General features: G+C 43.2%; 7 protein-coding genes across 7 annotated transcripts; 5 read left to right on the top strand and 2 right to left on the bottom strand.

Annotated features, from left to right (window-relative positions):
* Positions 1-286: 286 nt before the first annotated feature.
* Positions 287-733, top strand: TGAM01_v211099 (hypothetical protein; the record flags this gene model as incomplete). Its single annotated transcript, XM_024550983.1, has 1 exon — positions 287-733. The coding sequence occupies one exon, from the start codon at positions 287-289 to the stop codon at positions 731-733; it is 447 nt and encodes a 148-aa protein (XP_024404275.1).
* Positions 734-7,702: 6,969 nt separating this feature from the next.
* On the top strand, positions 7,703-8,327 carry TGAM01_v211098 (hypothetical protein; the record flags this gene model as incomplete). Its single annotated transcript, XM_018810945.1, has 2 exons — positions 7,703-8,040; positions 8,096-8,327. 2 exons carry the CDS (start codon positions 7,703-7,705, stop codon positions 8,325-8,327), a joined length of 570 nt encoding a protein of 189 aa, XP_018655846.1.
* Positions 8,328-9,536: 1,209 nt separating this feature from the next.
* Positions 9,537-11,328, top strand: TGAM01_v211097 (hypothetical protein; the record flags this gene model as incomplete). The annotated part of the gene is made up of 9 exons (XM_018810944.1): positions 9,537-9,603; positions 9,647-9,684; positions 9,730-9,921; positions 9,982-10,094; positions 10,149-10,365; positions 10,426-10,578; positions 10,635-10,930; positions 10,999-11,259; positions 11,319-11,328. 9 exons carry the CDS (start codon positions 9,537-9,539, stop codon positions 11,326-11,328), a joined length of 1,347 nt encoding a protein of 448 aa, XP_018655845.1.
* Positions 11,329-11,610: 282 nt separating this feature from the next.
* Positions 11,611-13,223, bottom strand: TGAM01_v211096 (all development altered-7; the record flags this gene model as incomplete). Its single annotated transcript, XM_024550982.1, has 2 exons — positions 11,611-13,102; positions 13,174-13,223. 2 exons carry the CDS (start codon positions 13,221-13,223, stop codon positions 11,611-11,613), a joined length of 1,542 nt encoding a protein of 513 aa, XP_024404274.1.
* Positions 13,224-14,267: 1,044 nt separating this feature from the next.
* Positions 14,268-16,281, top strand: TGAM01_v211095 (carboxypeptidase S1; the record flags this gene model as incomplete). The annotated part of the gene is made up of 5 exons (XM_018810942.1): positions 14,268-14,845; positions 14,903-15,347; positions 15,412-15,670; positions 15,743-15,907; positions 15,986-16,281. The coding sequence occupies 5 exons, from the start codon at positions 14,268-14,270 to the stop codon at positions 16,279-16,281; spliced, it is 1,743 nt and encodes a 580-aa protein (XP_018655843.1).
* A 539-nt stretch (positions 16,282-16,820) lies between these two features.
* Positions 16,821-17,160, top strand: TGAM01_v211094 (hypothetical protein; the record flags this gene model as incomplete). The annotated part of the gene is made up of 2 exons (XM_024550981.1): positions 16,821-17,007; positions 17,075-17,160. 2 exons carry the CDS (start codon positions 16,821-16,823, stop codon positions 17,158-17,160), a joined length of 273 nt encoding a protein of 90 aa, XP_024404273.1.
* A 1,017-nt stretch (positions 17,161-18,177) lies between these two features.
* TGAM01_v211093 (hypothetical protein) lies at positions 18,178-20,411 on the bottom strand (the record flags this gene model as incomplete). The annotated part of the gene is made up of 4 exons (XM_018810941.2): positions 18,178-18,606; positions 18,680-18,698; positions 19,014-19,262; positions 19,327-20,411. The coding sequence occupies 4 exons, from the start codon at positions 20,409-20,411 to the stop codon at positions 18,178-18,180; spliced, it is 1,782 nt and encodes a 593-aa protein (XP_018655842.2).
* Between the last annotated feature and the right edge of the window lie 998 nt (positions 20,412-21,409).

Here is a 21,409-nt window from a genome sequence, read left to right as displayed (position 1 = left end):
CCTACAGCAGCAACTGCACAATCCACCAGCGGTTACGCCCGCTGTAGCTCCAGCTGTAGCACCTGCTATAGCCCCCGCCGTGGCACCAATAGTACCTGCTCCGGCAGACAACACTAAACCAGAACTAAGAAGAACTCTAAAACCTAAATAACTAACTAAATTCGACGGAGACACCACTAAACTTCGCAAATTCCAATATAACCTACGAACCTACTTCAAGTACTATTTTCCAAACACCTTCTCAGCAGACAAGTATAAAACTCGCATCCGTTTCGCAGGAACCCGAATGGAAGGTGCTACCGCCGACTGGTTCAGCTCAATCCTCAAGGACAGACAAAAACCTCTTAACCAGCAAACACAACTCACCAAGGATATGTTCAAAAGCTACAAAGAATTTAAAAACCAATTGGAAAAATCCTTTAGAATCACTAACGAAGCTCAAGAAGCCGAAAAGAAGCTTAGGGACCTCAGACAGAAGGGCCCGTGCTACAAACACACTTCAACGTTCATCCAACTACTCACTAAAGTTAATTGGACTGAAGAATCGAAGAAGGAAATGTACTACTACAGTCTAAAGCCAGAAGTCAAGGATGAAATTTACAAGACCGACCAACAGGCCGTCAGTTTCACTAACCTCACTCAGGAAGCGATCAAAATCGACAACCGACAGTGGGAAAGAAAACAAGAAAGAAAGGCAGAAAAGACTGGAAACCCAGTCAAACACCACCCTTAAGCTAACCAAGGAAAGAAACGAGACAACTACATTGCAAAAGACAACAGTACCCGACCTGGAAAAATAGACATTAATAACATTACCAGGAAGAAGTTCCTCGGAACCTATAACGCCTATGGCAAGAAAGGCCATAAGGAAGCAGACTGCCGCTCCAAGATGACTTGCGGATTCTGTGGCAAGAAGGGCCACGACAAAGCCCACTGCTACACTAAGAAAAACACAAAGAAATCTAAGACTACTAAAGACAAGATCCAGATAGACACAATCACGGAAGTACCTTATGATCACCTCAGCTAGACAGCTTACTACAACAATTCATATCTTGTACACAAAAACAGCAAGGAGGGATCCGGATACTACCCCAAGAAACCACGAAACAGGAAATCTCATGAGACCGTTAAGATTAACACCCTCAATTTTTATAAGCAGCCTCACCCAAGGGATTTCAACTGCAACAGTTACAAGGATTACAATACCAACGAATCGGACTATAAGCCCCTCACAACCAAAAATAGCACCAGAAGGAATGTATCCCAATATGACAACTGCAGCTCTACGGAACCTTACTCCATTCACGCACTCTACAAATGCTCATCTTGCGGCTCATAGAACATTAATCACACGTGCGAGGACAATGAATCGGAGGACTCTAAGGATAAAACCCCAGTTACCTTCAAAGACATATACAACAGCAACGATCCCAACGGCGATAAATATCACCAATGCAGCGCGCTAGAACCCTAACATAATACAACATGCCTAAAATACATAGGAAAGTATAAATGCCCTCTATGCGAATCCAGAAACAAAAACCACAAATGCCCAGGATATTAAAAAAGCCCATACTATAATAGCATAGACATACCACATATCTGCAACATTAAGGCACAAGGAAAAAATATATATAAATGCGAGATTTATAAATCCACAGATTTAAATCATAACTGCGATAGATGCCGCACCTGCGGATCCTATAACCCTAAACATAACTGCATATATGTTCTAGGGGAACAAGCAGAAGAACAAGAAAGACAAGAGGAAAGACAATAATACCTTAACGAAAACCCACCTCGCAGAATAACCCTAGAAGAGGCTCAGGAACAAATCAGGCTCACCAAAATCAACCTCAAGGATGCATACAACCAAGTTCCTATTCAAAGCCTCCTTAATGCCCTAGACAAAGACTGTAAAACACACAATTAAAAACGGTGCGATAACATATACTGCTAAATACATATCTTCGATAAACTAAAAGACTAGCACAAATATCAACCAAAACAAGTTAAGTATAAAGAATGCATAATAAACCATTTCCTAGACTGCACAATTACATACTGCAGCATACACAGAGAAGAGAAAAGCTAATTTTATTAGATCACCCAAAAGCTAGCACAAAAAGGCTATAACTTTAAGAACTATTTAAACCAAAGTCAGGGGAACAAAGCTCTAATTAAGAAATATCACCGTTTAATCAAGGATCAAAACAAAGAATTAAAATGCCAATAGTGTGCGAAATACCAAAGCGCCACATAGGACCAAACCCATTTAGATAGCATTTAAATTGACTTAATTGGAAGCAGCAATAAGAAACTACAAATTAAAGGATACATTAATTAATTCCTAGTTATAATATACGTAAACAGTAATGCGGATCGCAACCTCATCACTCCCAAAATAGTAAACCTACTCGGATTACCATACGCTAAGAAAAAACAACCTACATATGTGTCTAGTGTCGCCACACCCAATGCCAAGACAACAATTAATTACAAGACTAATTATCTCCTAATTACAATTACTAGTTATACTAAGACTATTAAATTTAACATTATGCCTCTTAGTAACTGCGACGTTTTACTTAGACACCCCTGGTTAAAATAAGGTAACCCACTAATTAACTGGAGAATTAAAGAAATACTCTGGGAAATAGACGTCACCCCGGAGCTATAACTAAGCCATGGAGAGGGCAAGGAAGGCAAAGACGCGCCTATAGACCTAAAAACAAAATCTCATACGCAATAAAATAAAGAAAAAACAGAAAAAACAAGAACAGAACCTAGAAGAAAGGTCAGATTCAATACGGAAAAATCACCAGTACCACCTTAATATGACCACCGAAGAGTCAAGGGAGAACAAGTACATATTAACTGAATTATCAAATAAATAAAAAAAGAATTACAAGCTTTAAACAAAGCCTTACTAAAAGTAAAAGAAAAAGATAAACTAGGAGAATTAGAAGAAACTCTCCTAAAAGCACCTCGATAATACAGAAGGAAATATAGAAAATTATTTAGCCCAATATTAGAAATAGTACAACCGCTTTACTCACAATAGGATTATTGCATAAATCTCATAGACAGAAAAACAATGAAGTCCTTTCCAATCTACAATCTCAGCGAAATAGAACTTAAAACACTTTAAGAATGGATATAAGAACAGTTAGAAAAAGGACACATTAGGCCATCCACATCACCAGCTAAATACCCTGTTATATTTATACTAAAGAAAAATAGGAAACTTAGACTAGTTATTGACTATAGACAGCTAAACGAAATTACAATTAAGGATTGAACCCTATTGCCGCTTATTACGGAAATTTAAGACCGCCTAACCAGTGTAAATTAGTTCACTGCCTTGGACCTTAAGGGAGCGTATAACCTAATTTACATCCGCGAAGGGGATGAATAGAAAATAGCGTTTAGAACACGCTACGGACTATTCAAATACTTAGTTATGCCATTTAGGCTTACTAACACACCCGTAACATTCTAACGAATGATTAACCATGTACTACGAGCATATATTAATGACTTTGTGATTGTATACCTAGACGACATCCTTATCTTCTCGAAAACCCTTGAAGAATACAAAGAACACATCCACAAGGTACTATAAACACTATAAGACGCTAATCTCCTAGTGGAACTAGAAAAATGTCATTTCCACGTTTAAGAAGTTAAATTCCTAGGATACTTAATTTCACCAGGATAAGTCCGAATAGACCCAGATAAGCTCAAGGCAATCCAAGACTAGGAATTTCCAGAAACAAGAAAAGGAATGCAAAGCTTCTTAGGCCTAGTGAACTACTATTAAAAATTCATTAGAAATTATAGCAAGATCGCTAAGCTACTCACTAATGCCACTCAACTCAAAGAAGACAAAAAGGGCAAGAAAAAACCAAAAGATAGGAAACTCGCATACAAGCTAGAAATAAAAAAAGCGTTCAAATAACTCAAAAACGCTCTCCTCAGCAAACCTATGCTTATCATATACAATCCCAATAAACCATTAGAAATTAAAACAAACTCATTAGACTTCGCCATCAGAGGAGTACTAATACAGAAAGACAAAAATAGGAAAAATCATCTAGTAGCATTCTTCTCGCAAAAACTACATAGGCCAGAATTACAATATCCCATCTACAACAAAGAGTTCATAGCAATTCTCAAAGCATTTAAGGAATGGAGATACTACTGTTTGGGAAGTAAGTATAAGGTCAAGGTCCATACCGACCACCGCAACATCGTGTACTTCACCAAGACTCAGAAACTCTCTGCGCGACAAACACAATATTTCAAGACACTCTTAAACTTTAACTACAAACTCATCCATTGTAACAGCACTGCCAATAGATAAGCAAACGCACTAAGCAGAAAAGAAAAACACTTCAAAGAAATTCCAGAATTTAAAGCCCAGATTCTAAGGAAGAATCATCAAGGAAACTACAAACAAATACGAGTTAACACCCTATTCATTGTAGAAGAACACAACCCTATCCTTAACAAAATAAGGGAATGTGTAGCCAACATAAAACCAGAAGAACTCCCGGAAGAAGCAACCATTAAGGAAGGCTTGCCAAAATGGGAAGGAAAAATCTGGGTACCACCGGAACTACAATTAAAAGCAATCCAAGACTTATATCGCAGCATAATCGCAGCAGCACACCGTGGTATCTAAACTACCTGGAACCACGCCATACACTACTACAAATTTCCAGGAATAAAGAATAAAATTTCAGAAGTCATCAAGAAATGCAATATATGCAAGAAGACAAAAGACAAAAGGCATCAGCCATATAGAACATTATAACCAACCCCAGTTCCGGAAAGAAATTAAAACACAGTTACATTCAACCACATCACCAACTTACCTAAGTCAAAAGATTCACTAACCGGAAAACAATTCAACAGTATTTTCGTAGTTATGGACAAACTCTCAAAGCAAGCATACTTCTTACCACATAAGAAATCACACACAGCAGAAAATTTAGCGCATCTCTACATAAAATATATATTCGCTAAACACAGAATGCCAAAAGAAATCATATCAGACAGAGGAAGTACCTTTGCATCCAAATTCTAGCAAGAACTAATGGCTAAACTCAGAACTCACCACAAGCTAAGCACCGCGTTCCATCCACAAACGGACGGACAGACAGAACAGATGAATCAAGTTATTAAAGCATACTTACAATGCTACATCAACCTCCAGCAAGACAACTGGGTTAAAATGCTACCAATCGCACAAATGCAATACAACAGCTCCACCACGGAAACTACAGGAGTTACACCATTCTACGCTAACTACAGATTCACACCGGAAGCCTACAGACCACCTCACAATAGCCCAAATGCGGACAATACACACATCCTTGCAGAAGATATAATCCAATTACAGGAAGAACTCAAAGTTCAACTCAAATTCTTCAGGCAGCGCACAAAGGAATACGCTAACCAAACAAGGATTAAGGGACCAACCCTTCAGGAGGGAGACATAGTCTACCTACTACAACATTCACGCAACAAAAAATTGCCAAACATCAGAACAAACAAGCCAAGTGACAAATTAGGATTCAGAAAACTTAAACCATTTAAAATTCTAAAGAAAATCGGCGAAGTTAACTATGAATTAAACTTACCCGAAAACATAAGATTAAAAACAGCCATTTTCCACGTATCACTACTTAAGAAAGCACTAGTAAACAAGGAAACAGGCGAACCAATTATAGACGAAATCATTATCTAAGACATTAAAGAAAAATATAAAATTAAAAAACTACTTCGCATGCAAATAAACAAAGAAACAGGAGAATGAGAATACCTTATTAGATAGAAAGGATATAATTCCAATGAAGACTCTTAGGTTCTAGAAAAAGAACTTAAGAGGAGCGCCCAGACAATCCTACAGGAATTTCATTAGTCTCTAAGGGTAAAAATAACAACAGGTCCAGTTCAAAGGCAGACCAATCAACAGCGTTAACGGACTAGGACGGGCCGACGGTAGAATTAGGCGCCAACAGGGCAACCTAATAAGCGGCCTCCGCTTCGCGTTCCTCGCGCTTAACCTATTCTAATTCCTCCAAATTATCCAGCCCCCACGCAATCGCACGTTCCATCCTCCTTAACCACTCTCGTTTCTAGGTACAAAGACATTTAACCTTCACACCAAGCTCCAACCAAGCCTCTTCAGCTTCCTTAAGCTCCTTATTCAGTTTTAAATAATAAGACGTAACTTTTCGCATCTGTTAAGGGGTAAGACTAAAAGCCTTACAATAAGATTTCTAATTCTTCACATAAGATAAATAATAACGGGAATCCTCTTCTAAAGCAACGCATTTATAACCTTAAGACTCGCAGTAGGTGCACGACTTCATAATAAGAACGGAATTCTCTAGTATAGTGTCAGCAAGACCTTCACGCTCCTCTTTCTTTCGCGTGGAAGTATCATTATTATCTCGCTTGCGTTTAACCATAATAAAAACAAAGGAAGAAAACTAAGGAAGGAATAACTCACCTAAGAAGGAAGACAGGTGGGGATACTTATATAATGACGTAACCAGGTCTTGAGGACAAGACCAACAAGGAGGGAGTATCGTGTCACGACCCAACACTTATGGTCGTCACAACGGGCCTACAGGGTAGGACGGAACGGATTAACTATAATCCGTTAACCAATCAAAAGCCCACGCTCACTAAACAAGGAAAGCTAGGAAAGCTAGCTTTCCTTAACACTAAGGAAAGCTAGGAAAAACAGCTTTCCACTACAATCCAGAAACCTCAACTGGATATATAAGTTCACTTCACCACGCTCATTTAGATAACTTAGATAGCCAGTTATTAACACAGAATCAAGATTGCAACACGCTCTGCACTGCCTACTATCTAATGACATTTATTATTACTATTTACATTACCCGAAGATCTCCTAATCGCTCCGCCAACATAAACCCAGAACTAAACTCTAGGTTTGTCCCTTGGGAAGCCCTCGTATTACTAACTATCTAGTGTACGGTTCGTCACACAGACAAAGTATAAGTAAAATAAATTCAGTATAGGATTTTTTTACTTAACTAATTAAGAGTAAGTTATCTTATATAGGGCGCAAAAACCAGTAGATATATAGCACAAAGAAAAATTATATTAACTTAGTATTAATATATAGCTCAACTTTTACCTGTTATATTATAAAATTTATTTAGCTATTGGCAAAAGATATTACCAAAGCTACCCCACAGAGGCTATAAAAAATAAGACACACCAAATAAATACTTACTTATATCTCTCTCTTTAATATACTTCGCTATTTTAATATAAAATATACAGGCTTTTGAAAGTAATATCTTTTTTGGGTAAACTTCACATGGCACGCCGCGAGTCAGTCTAAGACTCAAAATAGCGGCCTGGCCAAGGCTAGGACATGCACCGCAGCCAACACGTTTCGACGCCAGCATATTCAACCAATCGCCTGACATCAATAGTGATCCCCCGCTCTTCGGCCCCGCTATTATTTTGTCTTAGGGTCTTTAAATCACACAGCCCCATTCGTGAGGAACGGGCCGTGGCACGCTTGGCAACTATCTCACAATTCAGTCGCTAAAGGTAGAGCCGGTAGCCCCTCGACTTAAACCTTTTCACAATTCAATCCAACTCACCTTCACTCCTCCTGCACAATATAACAAATATCTCCATAATGGCTAACTCTATTACTACCCCGGATCTCGTTCCTGAGCCTGTCTCTAAGCTCCCGGAGCGACCCAAGGCTGATGGATCCGCCTTGAACGAGCACGAGCGCTCCGAGATCGCCTTTGTCGACAAATACAGCGCCCCCGATGTCTATATCAACGAGAAGAACGATACTCTGTGGTTCCCATGGATCGGCCCCATCGAGTTGAAACCCATGCGCATGGAGAACAGGACCGGTACCTTCGTTGTCGGGCTACGATCAAAGGTGTCTGCCAGCTTGGGCAAGCACCGACACCGTGGAACCGTTACTGCTATCACCATGTCAGGAGAATGGGGCTATAAGGAGTATGTTGATCCCAATCCTTATATATTGCGACTTTGCTAATTGGTCTACTTGTAGATACGACTGGGTTGCTCGACCAGGAGATTGGGTATGCGAAAATCCTGGCGTTATTCATACCCTGTCCGTCGAGGACAGCACCGACATTGTGTTTACTATTACTGGTAGCATTGAGTTCCTTAACGATGATGATAGCTTGAAGTTCACACTGGATATATTTAGCTTTGCTAAGCTGTATTATGATTACTGTAAGGAGAAGGGTATCAAGCCGAACAATGCTCTGTGGCATTAAATATATATAACGTATATATTCACGGCCAGTGGCGAATAGGTGTGACTCGCAAAGGGCCCGGTCCATTCGCGAATACAAACTGATAGCAGTGTGCGCCGAAACCAGTCCACTGATTCAGCTTTTACTTCTCTCCTCTGTCTTTCACTTCCTCCAAAATGTTAAAATGGAACCGGCAATTGCCCTTCTTAATCCATTTCCAAATGATATGCGCTAAGCATTTCAGTCTTATATACAAAGCCCAGCGTATACCTTCCCATTCCTGTAATAAAGGTAAGTTTTCTTAGTGCAGCTTATAACTCTATATGCAAGGAAATTCTCTGGATTGATTTGGCTAGATTTATCTAATTTATTAATATCTGTCTTTCGCAGGTAGTAGCCAAATCACTACTCCCACACACAACTCCAATAAGACATTCGAATTTCCGTTTAGTGTGGAGGATATAACCGCTGTAACTTCTAACTCCCAAGCAGTTTCACCTGTCTCTATCACAGCTCTTGCCTGAACTACAGTCTTAGTATATACTAATCTTGCTTATATCTTATAGAGATTTTCATAACTCCAACCATTGTTCGAACAAAAGCTGATTCTATAATAACAGCCACCTGGCATTTGCATGCTACCTACCCGGTTCTAGTGCTTTTACCATGCAGTAACTAAGCATGCGTGCAATCTTTTGGAGGCGCCTACTCCTAGGTCTATAGTAGATAAGGGGCTCCCGTAGCTAACACGCTAGGCAATCCTGTTCATTTAGATAGTAACAGCGTTAGAATAATTCAACACTATTGCTAGATTTTAGCGGCTATTATAGGTTGTCACTTGGAGGCAGCGTCCAATCAAGCTGGCTTCCAACCTGAAAATGTAATAGCCTACATATAGCTCTACGGCTGAAGTCTAGGTCAGATCTACAGCGTATAGTCTCATATAACAATGCCTAGGTTCAGGCTAAGGGGCGACATGAAGTGTGTTTTTAACTCTTTAGATCGGAGCGATTTGCCTAGTTAAAAGACGGCGTACCTGCGCTATCTTTGAAATATCTTAGGGGGATGTAAGGAGCTTGGCCGAAATTCCGATGTAGTACATGTTGAAAAGATTGGAGTTGGAGGGGGCGAGAGGATCAACTTAAGCCAAATGATTCCCACAATATGTACTCCTTGATTGTTCTGCCATTGTCCCTTCTCCATTTTCTTGGCATACAACCGGATTTCACGATGGCGTTGATTAAGAGTTTGCTTGCGCTGTCCCTCCTTCAAGCCCAGGCTGCGCTGGCGAATGATCGTGTTTGCCAGCATTTTCCATATGCTGAACTACTGTCTCTCAGAAATTACCCACCAGCAGAAGAATATTGTTCTCGTCATTGTAAGCGGATAGTTGGACGGAACTCAGATCTTAGACTAACTATAGCAAGATCCTTTACCTCCTGTGACCGTCACTCGAACAGTTGAAATCCCAACAACTGCTGTTGTTGCCGTCCCCAAGACCGACCAGACAGCTACATCTACTACCAGCATTATAACGTCCACTGTTTACACATCGACCGCAACATCGTATGTCTACACGGCCACGGTGACCGCCACGTCCACAACTGGAACCTTGGTAAGCTTTCGTTCATGTCATCAAGAGTCCTAGCTTCTAATGTGATACGTTTCAATGCAGACTCAAACCGTCTACCCCAATACAGAGATCGACACGGTCTACACTCAAACGAATGTTGTTACCGAATACACTTCTACATCAGTAGACTACCAGACTACTGGAACTGACACGGTGTAAGCTCACTGCAAGTTGATATATAGGTGTAATCATTAATTCACCGCGTACAGCACCGTAACCGTCGCTACACTCCCAATAACGACAACGACCGCGACCATCACTATCACGAACTTCGCCGCCCAGGCCGCGACGGCAACAGTCTCATCGGGAACTGTCACAGCCTACACAACCGTTGATACTGGTCTCCAAAAGCGCCATGATTTCCGTGATGCCCTGCTGCCAAGACTAGCGGCGTGTGAACGAAACACTTTGAAGACCGCATGCTCAGTATGCTTTCCCCTACGAATATACTATCGAGACTCATTTGCTAATACCTATATGATGTAGTGCATTGAAGTCCACCCATCTACACATACCGTTACAACCACAGCTAGGTGCACCCATACGTGGTTCAAAACCGTCAGAATCACCAAGACTGTAGATGTCATCGGTACCACGATAAAGAATGCTGTGTCTACTGCTACCATTGGCACCGCATCCGTAAGTACCATGGCAGGCTTAGAAATTAAAGCCTGGTTCTAATTATGTTGATGCAGACGATTACCACTGCTATCGTTTATGTTGCCACCGTGCAAGGCGTAGAAACAGATACTACCAGTCTTGGTTCCACTTCTACACTATCGACCGTCTTTGTCAAAGAGGTTGCTACGGCCGCCACGGCGACAAGCTCAATCACGTATTTCTCGCCAGTCGACGTGGCTGCCACAACAACTGTGCTTATCACTTCCACTACGACCGTCACAGTACCCGCTGCCACTACTACCGTCGCAACAGATGTTGTGTACAGCCTTGTATTTGGCCCACAAGCTGGATGCTCCTATGTGTTGGAAGCGTATGTATTTGAATTTGCATAAACTAGTATGGGTTTGAAAATAAATGAGGCTAATATTGTCATTGTAGGGACTATCTCGATCAATATTCACAGAACATCGCTAGCGGCACCACGCATAATGAAAGGGTAGCCATCTGCGCCGCATTTTGCGATAGAACGCCTGGATGCAAGACATTTGGCATGAACTGGTTCCCAAGTTGTGGAGCAAATGGCGAATCGGTGTACTGCATTGCTTCACAGGACGCATGGGCAGGCTCGGGTACTATGGAGTGCGGTATTGGAACCGGTTTCAATGGATGTTCCATCTACCAGGACGGTACTGTCTATCAGTAAGTTGCTCTATTGCTCCCATTTAAGACTGTGACAGCATGGCTAATTGCATCCATAGGAAACACTAGACATGACATATACGTATGTATGCATGTGCTGCTTGGTATCGCAATTAATCTCAGAAGAGAGCGCAAATTTCTGACATTACTAGGGATAACATTACTCTAATTCAAGACTTTAATAACTATTGTATAGCTGGCGCTGATATCGCAACAAGACAAATTGTCATCAAGGTCAACTACTCTACCGTAGGGCCTAGCAACAGCCTCTACTATAGCTAAGATACTAGATAATAGAGTCAGAGTACTAGATAGCTGGTTCCTAAAGAAAGCCAGCAAGTGTATCTTACACTAGGCCGAGAAATTAAGCCCTGGGTCAATTGCAAGCCATTCATCAACAAAATTGAACTTTCCTAAACGTATGTATAAGAAAGAAACGCGGATGTACAATAGACTCTCCCCAAATGTATCAACCTGTGTCTCTGTCGGTTTAGTAATAATGGAATCACGGATCCGCATTTCATCGGGAGGAACAAATGCATGAGCGTTGGGAAGCTCTCCACCGTCGAACATCTCAAGGCTGATACTATGCTCCAGTTGTATTACGCGTCGGCCGGTCGCAGATATAGCCGAGAGATCCCATAGATTTTCTTGGCAAGCTGCGAGAATCATCATCGCGTGAAAGGCTTTACATCGAATAGCCAAATCTCGGCACTTGATCACCACTAGATACAAGAGAGGCATGTAGCCCATCCCAAATGTAAACTTGGACTTGGAGTGCAGGACTTCCGCAGGAGGGAGCAATGAGATAATCTCTTCCGCAGCGTCCACGACTGCCTTGAAGGATGCCAGTTGGCTATCGAAACCCATTTCTGTTTTGTCAAGGGCGCATCCCACCCATATCTTGGAAACAAGGCCTTTCATGAGTGTTCCCAAATATGCGGCTTTAGCGTCGTGACAAGTAGGCGGGTACGTTTCTCTAAAGACGGAGAAGTCGAGAAGCCACTGATTCAGCGCAGCAAGTATGTCGAACTGTTCTTGATAAAGACCATCGGGTAAATCGATGCTGTACATGATTCCTCGCCTGTATATGTCGCTAGAGCGTATGAACCGGACGGACCGTGCCTGGAGGAGGTCTAAAGCAAAGAGACTATCTTCGAGTGTGGTATATGGAGCTGTAGTACCCGTCACCAGATCGCTTAGGGAAGGAAACGTGGTGATGGTGTGACCAAAAAAGAAGGGGAAGATGCTCAGTCGGACAAGTATAGGCGTAAGCTTCTCACGAACCCAGGGTGCCATAGTTGCATTATTCAAGACTGATATGCCATGTCGGCAATGTTCGATGGCGGCGGATGCATTCTTCTGCAGGATCTCTACGCATACGAAGAGAATACACAAGAACAGCATCGTGAACTCACTGTTTGACTTGCTAGTGAGATGTGACAAGGCATGATGGTAATGGCCCAGGGCGAATCGACCGCCAGGGTAGTCAAGGGCGTCCAACCGACCATTTCTGAGCTGCTCATAGATGGAGCTGATAGCGATCACTGCATGACGAACAGCGGGCTCTTGCTGGCAAACCATAGGGACGAGGCGTGTCCAGAATTCCTTATCAGGGTAACTCGATAGGCTCGGAGCAGCCACATGTAGAAAAAACTCAAAGGCTCTACCATCCCGATTGCTGCGACCAATTCTCGGAGTAGGTATAATGGCACTTGAACCTAGAAGCTTTTCCCAAGAGCAAGCCCGGTACGCCTCGGGTGGATAGCCGTCGCAATACCTTCGAGTACTGGTGCACTTCAGACAATGAGGCTTGGCTTCATCGCATTTGACCTTTCGTATCCTTATTTAGGACATTAGTCAATAGTTTGTGACAGTCTTGCTTCCCGAGCATATGTAGGCAATTAGACGTACTTGCATGTAAAACATCCTGTCCTAACTTTCTGCGATCCCTTTCTAGGCATCTCGATGGCTGAATGAAGAGACGGAGCCAGTTCGAACAAGTGGGGCGGATCCGAAGTACTATGAGATGTTTTGGTAACGTCAAGCGTCGTCGTCAACTAAGTCTATGCAGACGTCTGGGCAAGGCTTTTAATTGCAAAGACCCCTATGCTGAGCAAAACGTTCTATTGTTTAGTTTCACAGATCCTTCGAGGCCCGTAAGCGCTACGTCGGCTTTAGCTGCATTGGAGAGTGCAGATCTTGTGAGAAAGTGGGGCAAGTCCGAGTTATAAAACCTGTAGGCCATATAGACAAGGGTTATTTCATGCTAAATGCCAAGCTTAAGCTTATCTCGGAAGCGGCTTACTATGCAAACCAAGAGAAATTCAACAATAAGGCCAAGTTGGTACTATTATCAGTCAAGACTTGCATTGTAACAGGACTTCTTTGAGATCTATAACAAGTCCATCCTGTATTTCGGATTATACCAACTTAATAAGTTTATATCAATATTGAATAAGCCTCGTTGAATGCAAAAGAAGTACTTCTTATTGGTGCTTCTTATCAGTAAAACAAGGTAATCAGCACATGTTGTCTTCTGCCAACAATAGACCGAGTAAGCCAAAGAAGCAAAGACAAGAACAAAGTGTTCACGTCAACTTTACAAGCTTGGCTAAGAGCAAGGCATAAGCTGCATAGCCGCTTCCTTCGCTATGGAGTTTGCCCACATAGCCGCCCCCTATCCAGTATTGTTATAGAAACCGCTTGGACAGCTTTCTCCAAAGTAGATAATCCCTGTTGCAAGATCTCCTTATAAATAAGTTCTCTCTTCGTGAGATTTCCGATATTCAATTCACTTTGACCTGTGTATCTGGTTACTTACTTGCTTTAGCACATTTGAGCTGTTTGACATACTATGTATCTTGATATAGCATCCGGCCTTTGGCTGTTTCTTCTATCGCCGCTTGCATCAGCTATATTGCTTCCGCCAACTCCTGAGGATTTGGTAACCATCCCGAGTAGCTTATTTCCCGGCGTGTCCATCTCCTATAAGCAGGTAAACTACCATGTCTCAAAACGTTCTCCATTTAGTAGTGCTAACACCAGAGCTTGAACAGACTCGGATTTGCGAAACAACTCCAGCCGTTAGAGCCTTCAGTGGATATGTTGATCTTCCTCCTAATCTCATTCCGGGCCAAAATTATCCTGTCCACTCTTTCTTCTGGTTTTTTGAGGCGCGCATCAACCACCATGAAAACGCGCCCCTCTCTATTTGGCTACAAGGCGGTCCAGGTTCACCCTCAGTTGCAGCAGCATTAGGTGAAAACGGTCCATGCTCTGTCCTTTCTGACTCGAAAAAGACAATACTGAACCCGTGGTCTTGGAATAATGACGCCAATATGCTATATCTAGATCAACCGATCCAGGTTGGCTTCTCATATGACTCGCTCATTAACGGTACTATTAACGAGCCGCAGTCGCCATTCGCTGTTACACCAAAGAATATCTCTCTTGCGGACTTATCACAAGACACACTAACCGCCGTTCCAGGGACATTTGCGTCCCAGAATGTCGCTTCTACAGCCAATACAACCTTTATTGCTGCACGAGCGAGCTGGTATTTTCTGCAGACTTGGATACAAGAGTGAGAATGCTGTTCCCCAACTGTTTCTAGAGATATCTGATTAACACTAAGTGACAGGTTTCCTGAATATAAGCCAAAGAACAACCGTCTGAGCCTCTGGGGAGAGTCGTATGGTGGCCACTATGTTCCCACCTTGGCTGGCTATATTGGCTCTCAGAATAAGCTCATTGCTACCAAGAATATTACAACGACAGCTGCTGTTCCACTGCACATCGAGGTTGTCGGTTTGGTCAATGCTTGCATAGATAACAGTATTCAAACGCCTCTATACCCGGTCTTTGCATACGATAATACCTACGGGCTGCAGGTCATCAACAATACCGAATACCAGGACGCTCTGGACGCTGTGCCTCAGTGTCTCAACCTGACCGACACTTGTCGAAACCTGGCTGAGAAGCTGGACCCTGAGGGTTGGGGAAATAATAAGAGAGTTAACCAAGCCTGTGAGACTGCATACAAGTTCTGTTTTGGACCGACGCTGCAGCCCTTTAACTCCAAAGGTGTAAGAAAAAATATAGAAAAAAACCCCGCACGGTCTAAGAACGCAAAGTGCTAACAGACGGTAGCATGACTTGTTTGACTTCACTCAGTTAGCGCCAGACTCGTTCCCGCCAAAGTTCGCCGCAGGTTATCTGAACTCGCGCGAGGTGCAGCTCGCGCTAGGCGTGCCGCTTAATTTCACAGGCCTCTCGACTGCTGTGGCCCAGGCATTTGTAGAGACAGGCGACTTCATCCGTGGGCATAATCTCGAGCTCCTTGGAGATCTGCTTGATAGCGGTGTCAGGGTCGCGCTTGTCTATGGCGATAGGGACTATCAGTGCAACTGTAAGTCAAAATTCCATTCAATATAATTGACTGTGAAGAAGTATTCCGCTAACAATACCCCTTGTCTTCCAGGGCTCGGCGGTGAACAAATTAGCTTGGCTATCCAATCATCGTCATCTGCGAGTTTCCGCGCCGCTGGATATGCCAGCATTAGCACCAATGGCAGCTACATAGGCGGCGTAGTGCGCCAGCACGGCAACCTGTCGTTTTCGCGGGTCTTTGATGCAGGGCACCAGGGTATGCCTCCATCTCTCTTTTCTTTGCCTCCTCCGCTCCAAGTATATCGCACTGCCTAACGTATTCTCTTCCTTCTAGTCCCGTACTACCAGCCCGAGACGGCCTACCGTATCTTCTCCCGCGCTATGGCTGGCGCCGACATCGCGACGGGACAGATTCTTACTGAGGCCGACTACTCTACCGCAGGACCTAGCAGCAGTTTCTGCATTAAAAATACAGTACCACAGCCGCCAAAGCCGCTGTGCTATACATGGGATATTATGGAAACATGCACGCCACCTCAAGCAGCGTTATTGGCTAATGGGACAGCTATTGTACGAGACTTCATTATGGTGGGATATGTGCTCCCGAACGGGACTGAGGTTATATACTAAGATAGAGAGACACTGCATATCTGGTGTTGTATGTAGTCAAAGCCAGCTCGGATCATCTCTCTTTGTATGCGAAGGATTTAATACTTTTCTTTCTTTTTGACTTATTAATTTTGTTTCTTGCGCCAGCTGTTACTACTCTGGTCTTTTGTGCTATATGTATTTCCAACTTTTTCAATCCCTTATGGTAATAAATACATATTTGTTATAATGAAAGTTAGTATCTGGACAACCATTTATTAACGGCAGATGTTTGGCTTTGTGTGGGGATGGGACGCATGTTGTAACCCGCGTCAAGCATCTCCGATCTGGATGCGGCAAAGATTCGCCCCCACTCCGAGCTCCGATCATAACTAGTCCGATACACCGAACATCCATAGCCTCAAGAGTCTGGAGGCTTTCCATGCAGCCCCTGCAGTCAGTATAAGTAAGTGCCTACACTCTGCTTTTCAAAAGGCTTCGGTATTCTTTTATATCTTGTTCAAGCCTTCAACTTTAAAATCTAAAAGTTATCCGTCGAATCAAAGCACAGTCAACCCGCCATGTCTGCAACACCACCACCTTCATACAGGGAGCAAGTAGAGCTCAAAGCTTCCGCGAACGATGCCAAAGACTTTCTTTCAGTGTATTCAGACTGCTCAACCACACAGGCAGTGCCAATTCCGCTCGGCCAATCGTCGCGAATGACCCGACACAGCATTAAATCAGCCATCTGGTCCTTCATGAAAGGTAAGCCCAGTTTCATCTTCATAATCCACCCACCCACCGCAAGAAATTTTGCCAATCCTGCGAGTAGGTGATATATACTACAAGCATCATCCGGCTTTTACACAGGATAGATATTTCAACGCCATGATGAAGGACCAGAGAATAAGCAACTGATCATTGGGTTGATGAGATGTTGGGTGATATGGAGAAATAGGACATGAACTATCGGGAGCCGTATAATGAGCAACAGCCTGCAAAACATAGACAGAGAGAATAAACATATACCTTTTAATTTAACGAGTTACAGCCTTGTGGTTCAAACTCTTTTAAGACCAACGTCCCAATGTAGCAACTGTCGGTAGATAGATCTTCCAAGTCTACCAAATTGCATCCCACTCTGTAACTACCTCTGTCATCTACTTGTTCCATTACACCATTTATATAATCATATTTTTGTGTCTTCAAATTGTCAACGAGGCAATTGAGTAGATCCCTAGAAAGTACTCGCTCCTCTGCGTAAATAAGCAGCCTCAGATAGGATATAGTCCACCGTGTAATTTAATCGCGATCCTTAGAATGCCCACGTTTGGTTCCGGTAATCTTCTAGACTGCAATTTGATAGGCTGCAAGCAGACTTTAGGAAAATTAAGTTACATAAAGTTGTTTCTCAGGGCTTGTCGTAGTGGAACATGGTCATGTAGAGGTGACTGGATGTACTGAATTAGATGTATTCAAAAGAGGCAGTAACTATGAGATACCGGTTCGAGCAGATTTTAGGGAACTAGTAACACTCTATGAGTAACATTTTCTCTTCAACTCGTTTAGTAGGATAGTAAATTGTCTGATCATATGCTTCAACAAGATGAAAGCTGACTTCTTCTTGCCTGTGGTCTAGACTTAGACATGTATATTTGGTTAGCTAGTAGTCAGGGCCACTTGCAATAAAAGAAACAAATGAGTGATTAATTAGTTTCTCGCCTTCTATGAATGCAACTGGCAGCGAATTAGGTGCTCGAATTGGGTTATCTAGAGCGATCAGATAGGTTTATTTTGTAGCTGGAAGCAAGCGGCCCGCATATTCCGTTTGTTCATCATAATAATACTGATACCTTAGGATGTTCGACTCGATTAACAGTTACTTTTAATAACTGCGGATGCTGTATTAAAGCTATGGGCATTGTCTCCATTAATTCACGATATTTCCAAGGTTGGAATGTTAGAGTCGAGCCATAGGTCCCCTTGTAAGCCAAGTGAGTCGAGCCACACCAACCACTCAGAATCCTGAGCAGCTACATTAAGAATCTCTGGACTTATGAAACCTGTAAGCTCGTTTTGATGCTCGTGTTGACGTGTCGCCAGTCCTTCAGACCTGTCTCTATTGATAGGCTCGGTATTGTTTAGGATTGAATCAAGACTTTTGGAAAAGATCGACTGGGCCTGCTTGCAGATTTGATAGTTGCTTTGCCCACACTCGGCCCAAGAATCGCAACATGTTATCAAAACGCTGATATCTTGGATAACGCTGCTTCTGTCGATGCTTGATTGTTCCACAGGATGTTGACTTTGTCGCAGAAGCTCCAAGACTAGAACGCTGGCACAGGGCATGGCATAGAAAACTAACTGAAATATCTGTAAGCATCCGGAACTTGAGCCGGTTTAAACTTGTTTTGTTGGAACTCTAAGAGCCACTTACAGCCCATTCATGGTCTGCCCTGTTACTATGTAAAAGATCCCTTTTCCGGGTTGGTAAGAGGACAGTTTTGAGAATCTCGTATGCCGTCTTTAGCGCTCTCGCGACTTATCTCACTGCAACTGGCAAGCAGGTTATGTAGAAGAAACTCCGTGTAGAGATAACACAGTCGTAGGAAGTGTAGAATCGTAAACTCCCTAATTTTGCCTGCCAACTGTTGCGCTGTGTCGCACTTCAAATGTGACGGAATCGACTGCCAAGTAGATTTCAATTTTCGTAAGACACGCCTGCAGCTAGCGTTAGGACTGATTGAATTCGTATGACTCGCATTACTTACCCTGCCTTCGCCTCAAGGTTTGACGCTGCAGGCCCAAGTTTTAGCTCTAGAGCTTCTTCACGAAGCATAGATAACAAAAGTCGTGCTCTCGAAACGGAGACAGGAAGTACGGCCTTATCTTTACTCCAGCCATCGGCATCTAAATTCTGGCGAGCTTTGAGGAGCATTTCAGGTTCACCCATAAGAGCAGAGTCTGCAATATCGAGGGGTAATTCGATTACACAAAAGTGACGACTAAGATGAACAGGCCTACAACCAGTGCACTGTCAGTAAAGGCCCGATATGCGATTTGAACCCAAGTATAAAATCCTACCGCGACGTGAAACTAGCACACACTTTGTCGAGATCATGTGCACAGGCGACTGCCCTTTTCCGAATCTCCGTCATATAAAATGGCACAGAAGGATCGTTCTGGACTCCTTTGTAGAAACCCAAGGCAAAAACGACTGATGACATGCTGCCCACGAGCCGCAATGCATGGTACGAGTCGTCACCAAAGCACCACGTGGCGAGCAGGGTTGTCAGCATGATGAACCATAGAGTAAGATCGTTGATGGCTCCCATAGAGCCGCAAAACGATTCACATTGGATACAAGCTTGAAAGGCCCTGTGCATTAGCGTTTTGCGATCTGTTTTCCACGATTCGTGGGCGGACAAGCTGAAGGACCGGTCCTTTTCTTCGCCAAGGTAAACCCCGATCTGGGCACAGTACAAGCCAATCATCTCCCAGCGCAAAGCTTGCACGGAAAATGCTGATTCCAATGCACCAGAAGCTGGGTTGGGAGGAAAGACAGGAGGCGATGAGGTTCGATCAAATATGGCTTCGGATATCGATGCCAGATCCAGAGCCGAGCGATTACTTAACAAAGCTTGTATGCTGTTGTTCGTTGTGGTCCATACTGCCTTGACAAGAGGGCCATGAATGCATGGCTCTGTCTCAGGCATCGAGAAGCTTTGGAAAGGCTCGCCAATTTCATTGACAAGTTCCAAAATGTCGCTCAATAATGTTGCTCCTTCGGAAATTGTTTGTTGACTAGGTGGACAAGGCTGAGGTAGGGCTACACCAGTGCTTGTCAGGGCCGTATAAGAGTGGTGCGGGCGAGGAGTACTCGAATCAGCAAAGGACATCAAGTTCTTGTTCATATTGATCAGCTCGTAAGGACTTGAAGCCCTTTCGATAGACCCAGGAACCTCCGATTGATCGGCTGTCTCCCGGTCGCTTTGGGGCGTGGCCTGTTTCGCTGTCGGAGCTGGGTGGTAGTGGCATTGTTGCTGTGGCCGGCGGCGCCGAGCACACCTCCCGCATATTGGTCGACTGTGGTCGCATCGAAGTTTGGACTTGCGGCATGGCTCACATGCAGAAAGTTGCCCGTTGCGTCGGACTCTATCAGTCATCATGAATCGCTCTTTGCGTGAAAAGGTGAGGAAAGGCGTACTGGTCCCGCGAAGAGGACTAGCGGGGTCCGAAACGTGGCTCGGAGCTGGACGGACTCCGACCCTTGGGGGATTTTAGCTGGGTCTGTGGTCAGGTCCGAACTTACCAAATGCCAGGTCCGAAGCCGATCAAGCATTAGTTGACACAGCTTGCTAATAGTACTTGCATTTCTTTCTATAACCAAATGGTGTCCGAGTGCCCCCAGACCATGCCTGCTTCAAACTCATATCCTCCTCTACCAATTAATGATATCCAAGTATTTACTTTTGATAACCATATGTACTTTTTTTAAGCAGAAATCTGCTTAGCTCATCAAAAATGTTTCTGCGTCTACCCTGAGGGCTTACCCAACATCAGGAATGTTCTCCGATAGTTATCGAATACTATAAACTACTTGATTTTCAAGTTTTACTTTTATTTCTCTCTCTACTAAATAGTATACTAAAGAGTATATAGCAACTCCTTGTTATATTTGCGGACAGTTGAGTTCAATGTTGGCCCAAAGTCGGATATGTGTAATGCCAAATTTCACATTAAGCAGCTCACTTACATATGCGTGTATGCTGAGTTTTGGCAAGAATTTTGAGTAGTTGCGGGGGATAAGTTTGATTGTAATACTTGATGCCGAGCTTCTACGCGGGCTTAATCGAGGCTTAGAACATAATCGGTGCGAGACGAGAAGCAGCAGAGCATTACTTGTGGACACGGTCGATAGCACCTCAAACCGAAGGAACAAGTAAGTGTATTAAATATGTCCATCAATGTGCGACTTGGTGTAATACGAAGCCGTAATTCATCTCCCGATTCTTTTTTTTCATCTTCGCACCTCAGTTACAGCCATACAACAACGTCTTCCTGGACCCATCAATTGTAGGATGACTTATTCGCGGTCTAAATTTGAAGTACAGCCGCTACTCGGAGAGTTTTCGGCAAAGTTAACAATGCCGTTGACCATAGAAAA

Source organism: Trichoderma gamsii, assembly GCF_001481775.2.
Source record: "Trichoderma gamsii strain T6085 chromosome Unknown Scaffold_90.2, whole genome shotgun sequence".
Lineage (NCBI taxonomy): Eukaryota > Fungi > Ascomycota > Sordariomycetes > Hypocreales > Hypocreaceae > Trichoderma > Trichoderma gamsii.
This window is presented reverse-complemented; position numbering and strand designations above follow the sequence as displayed.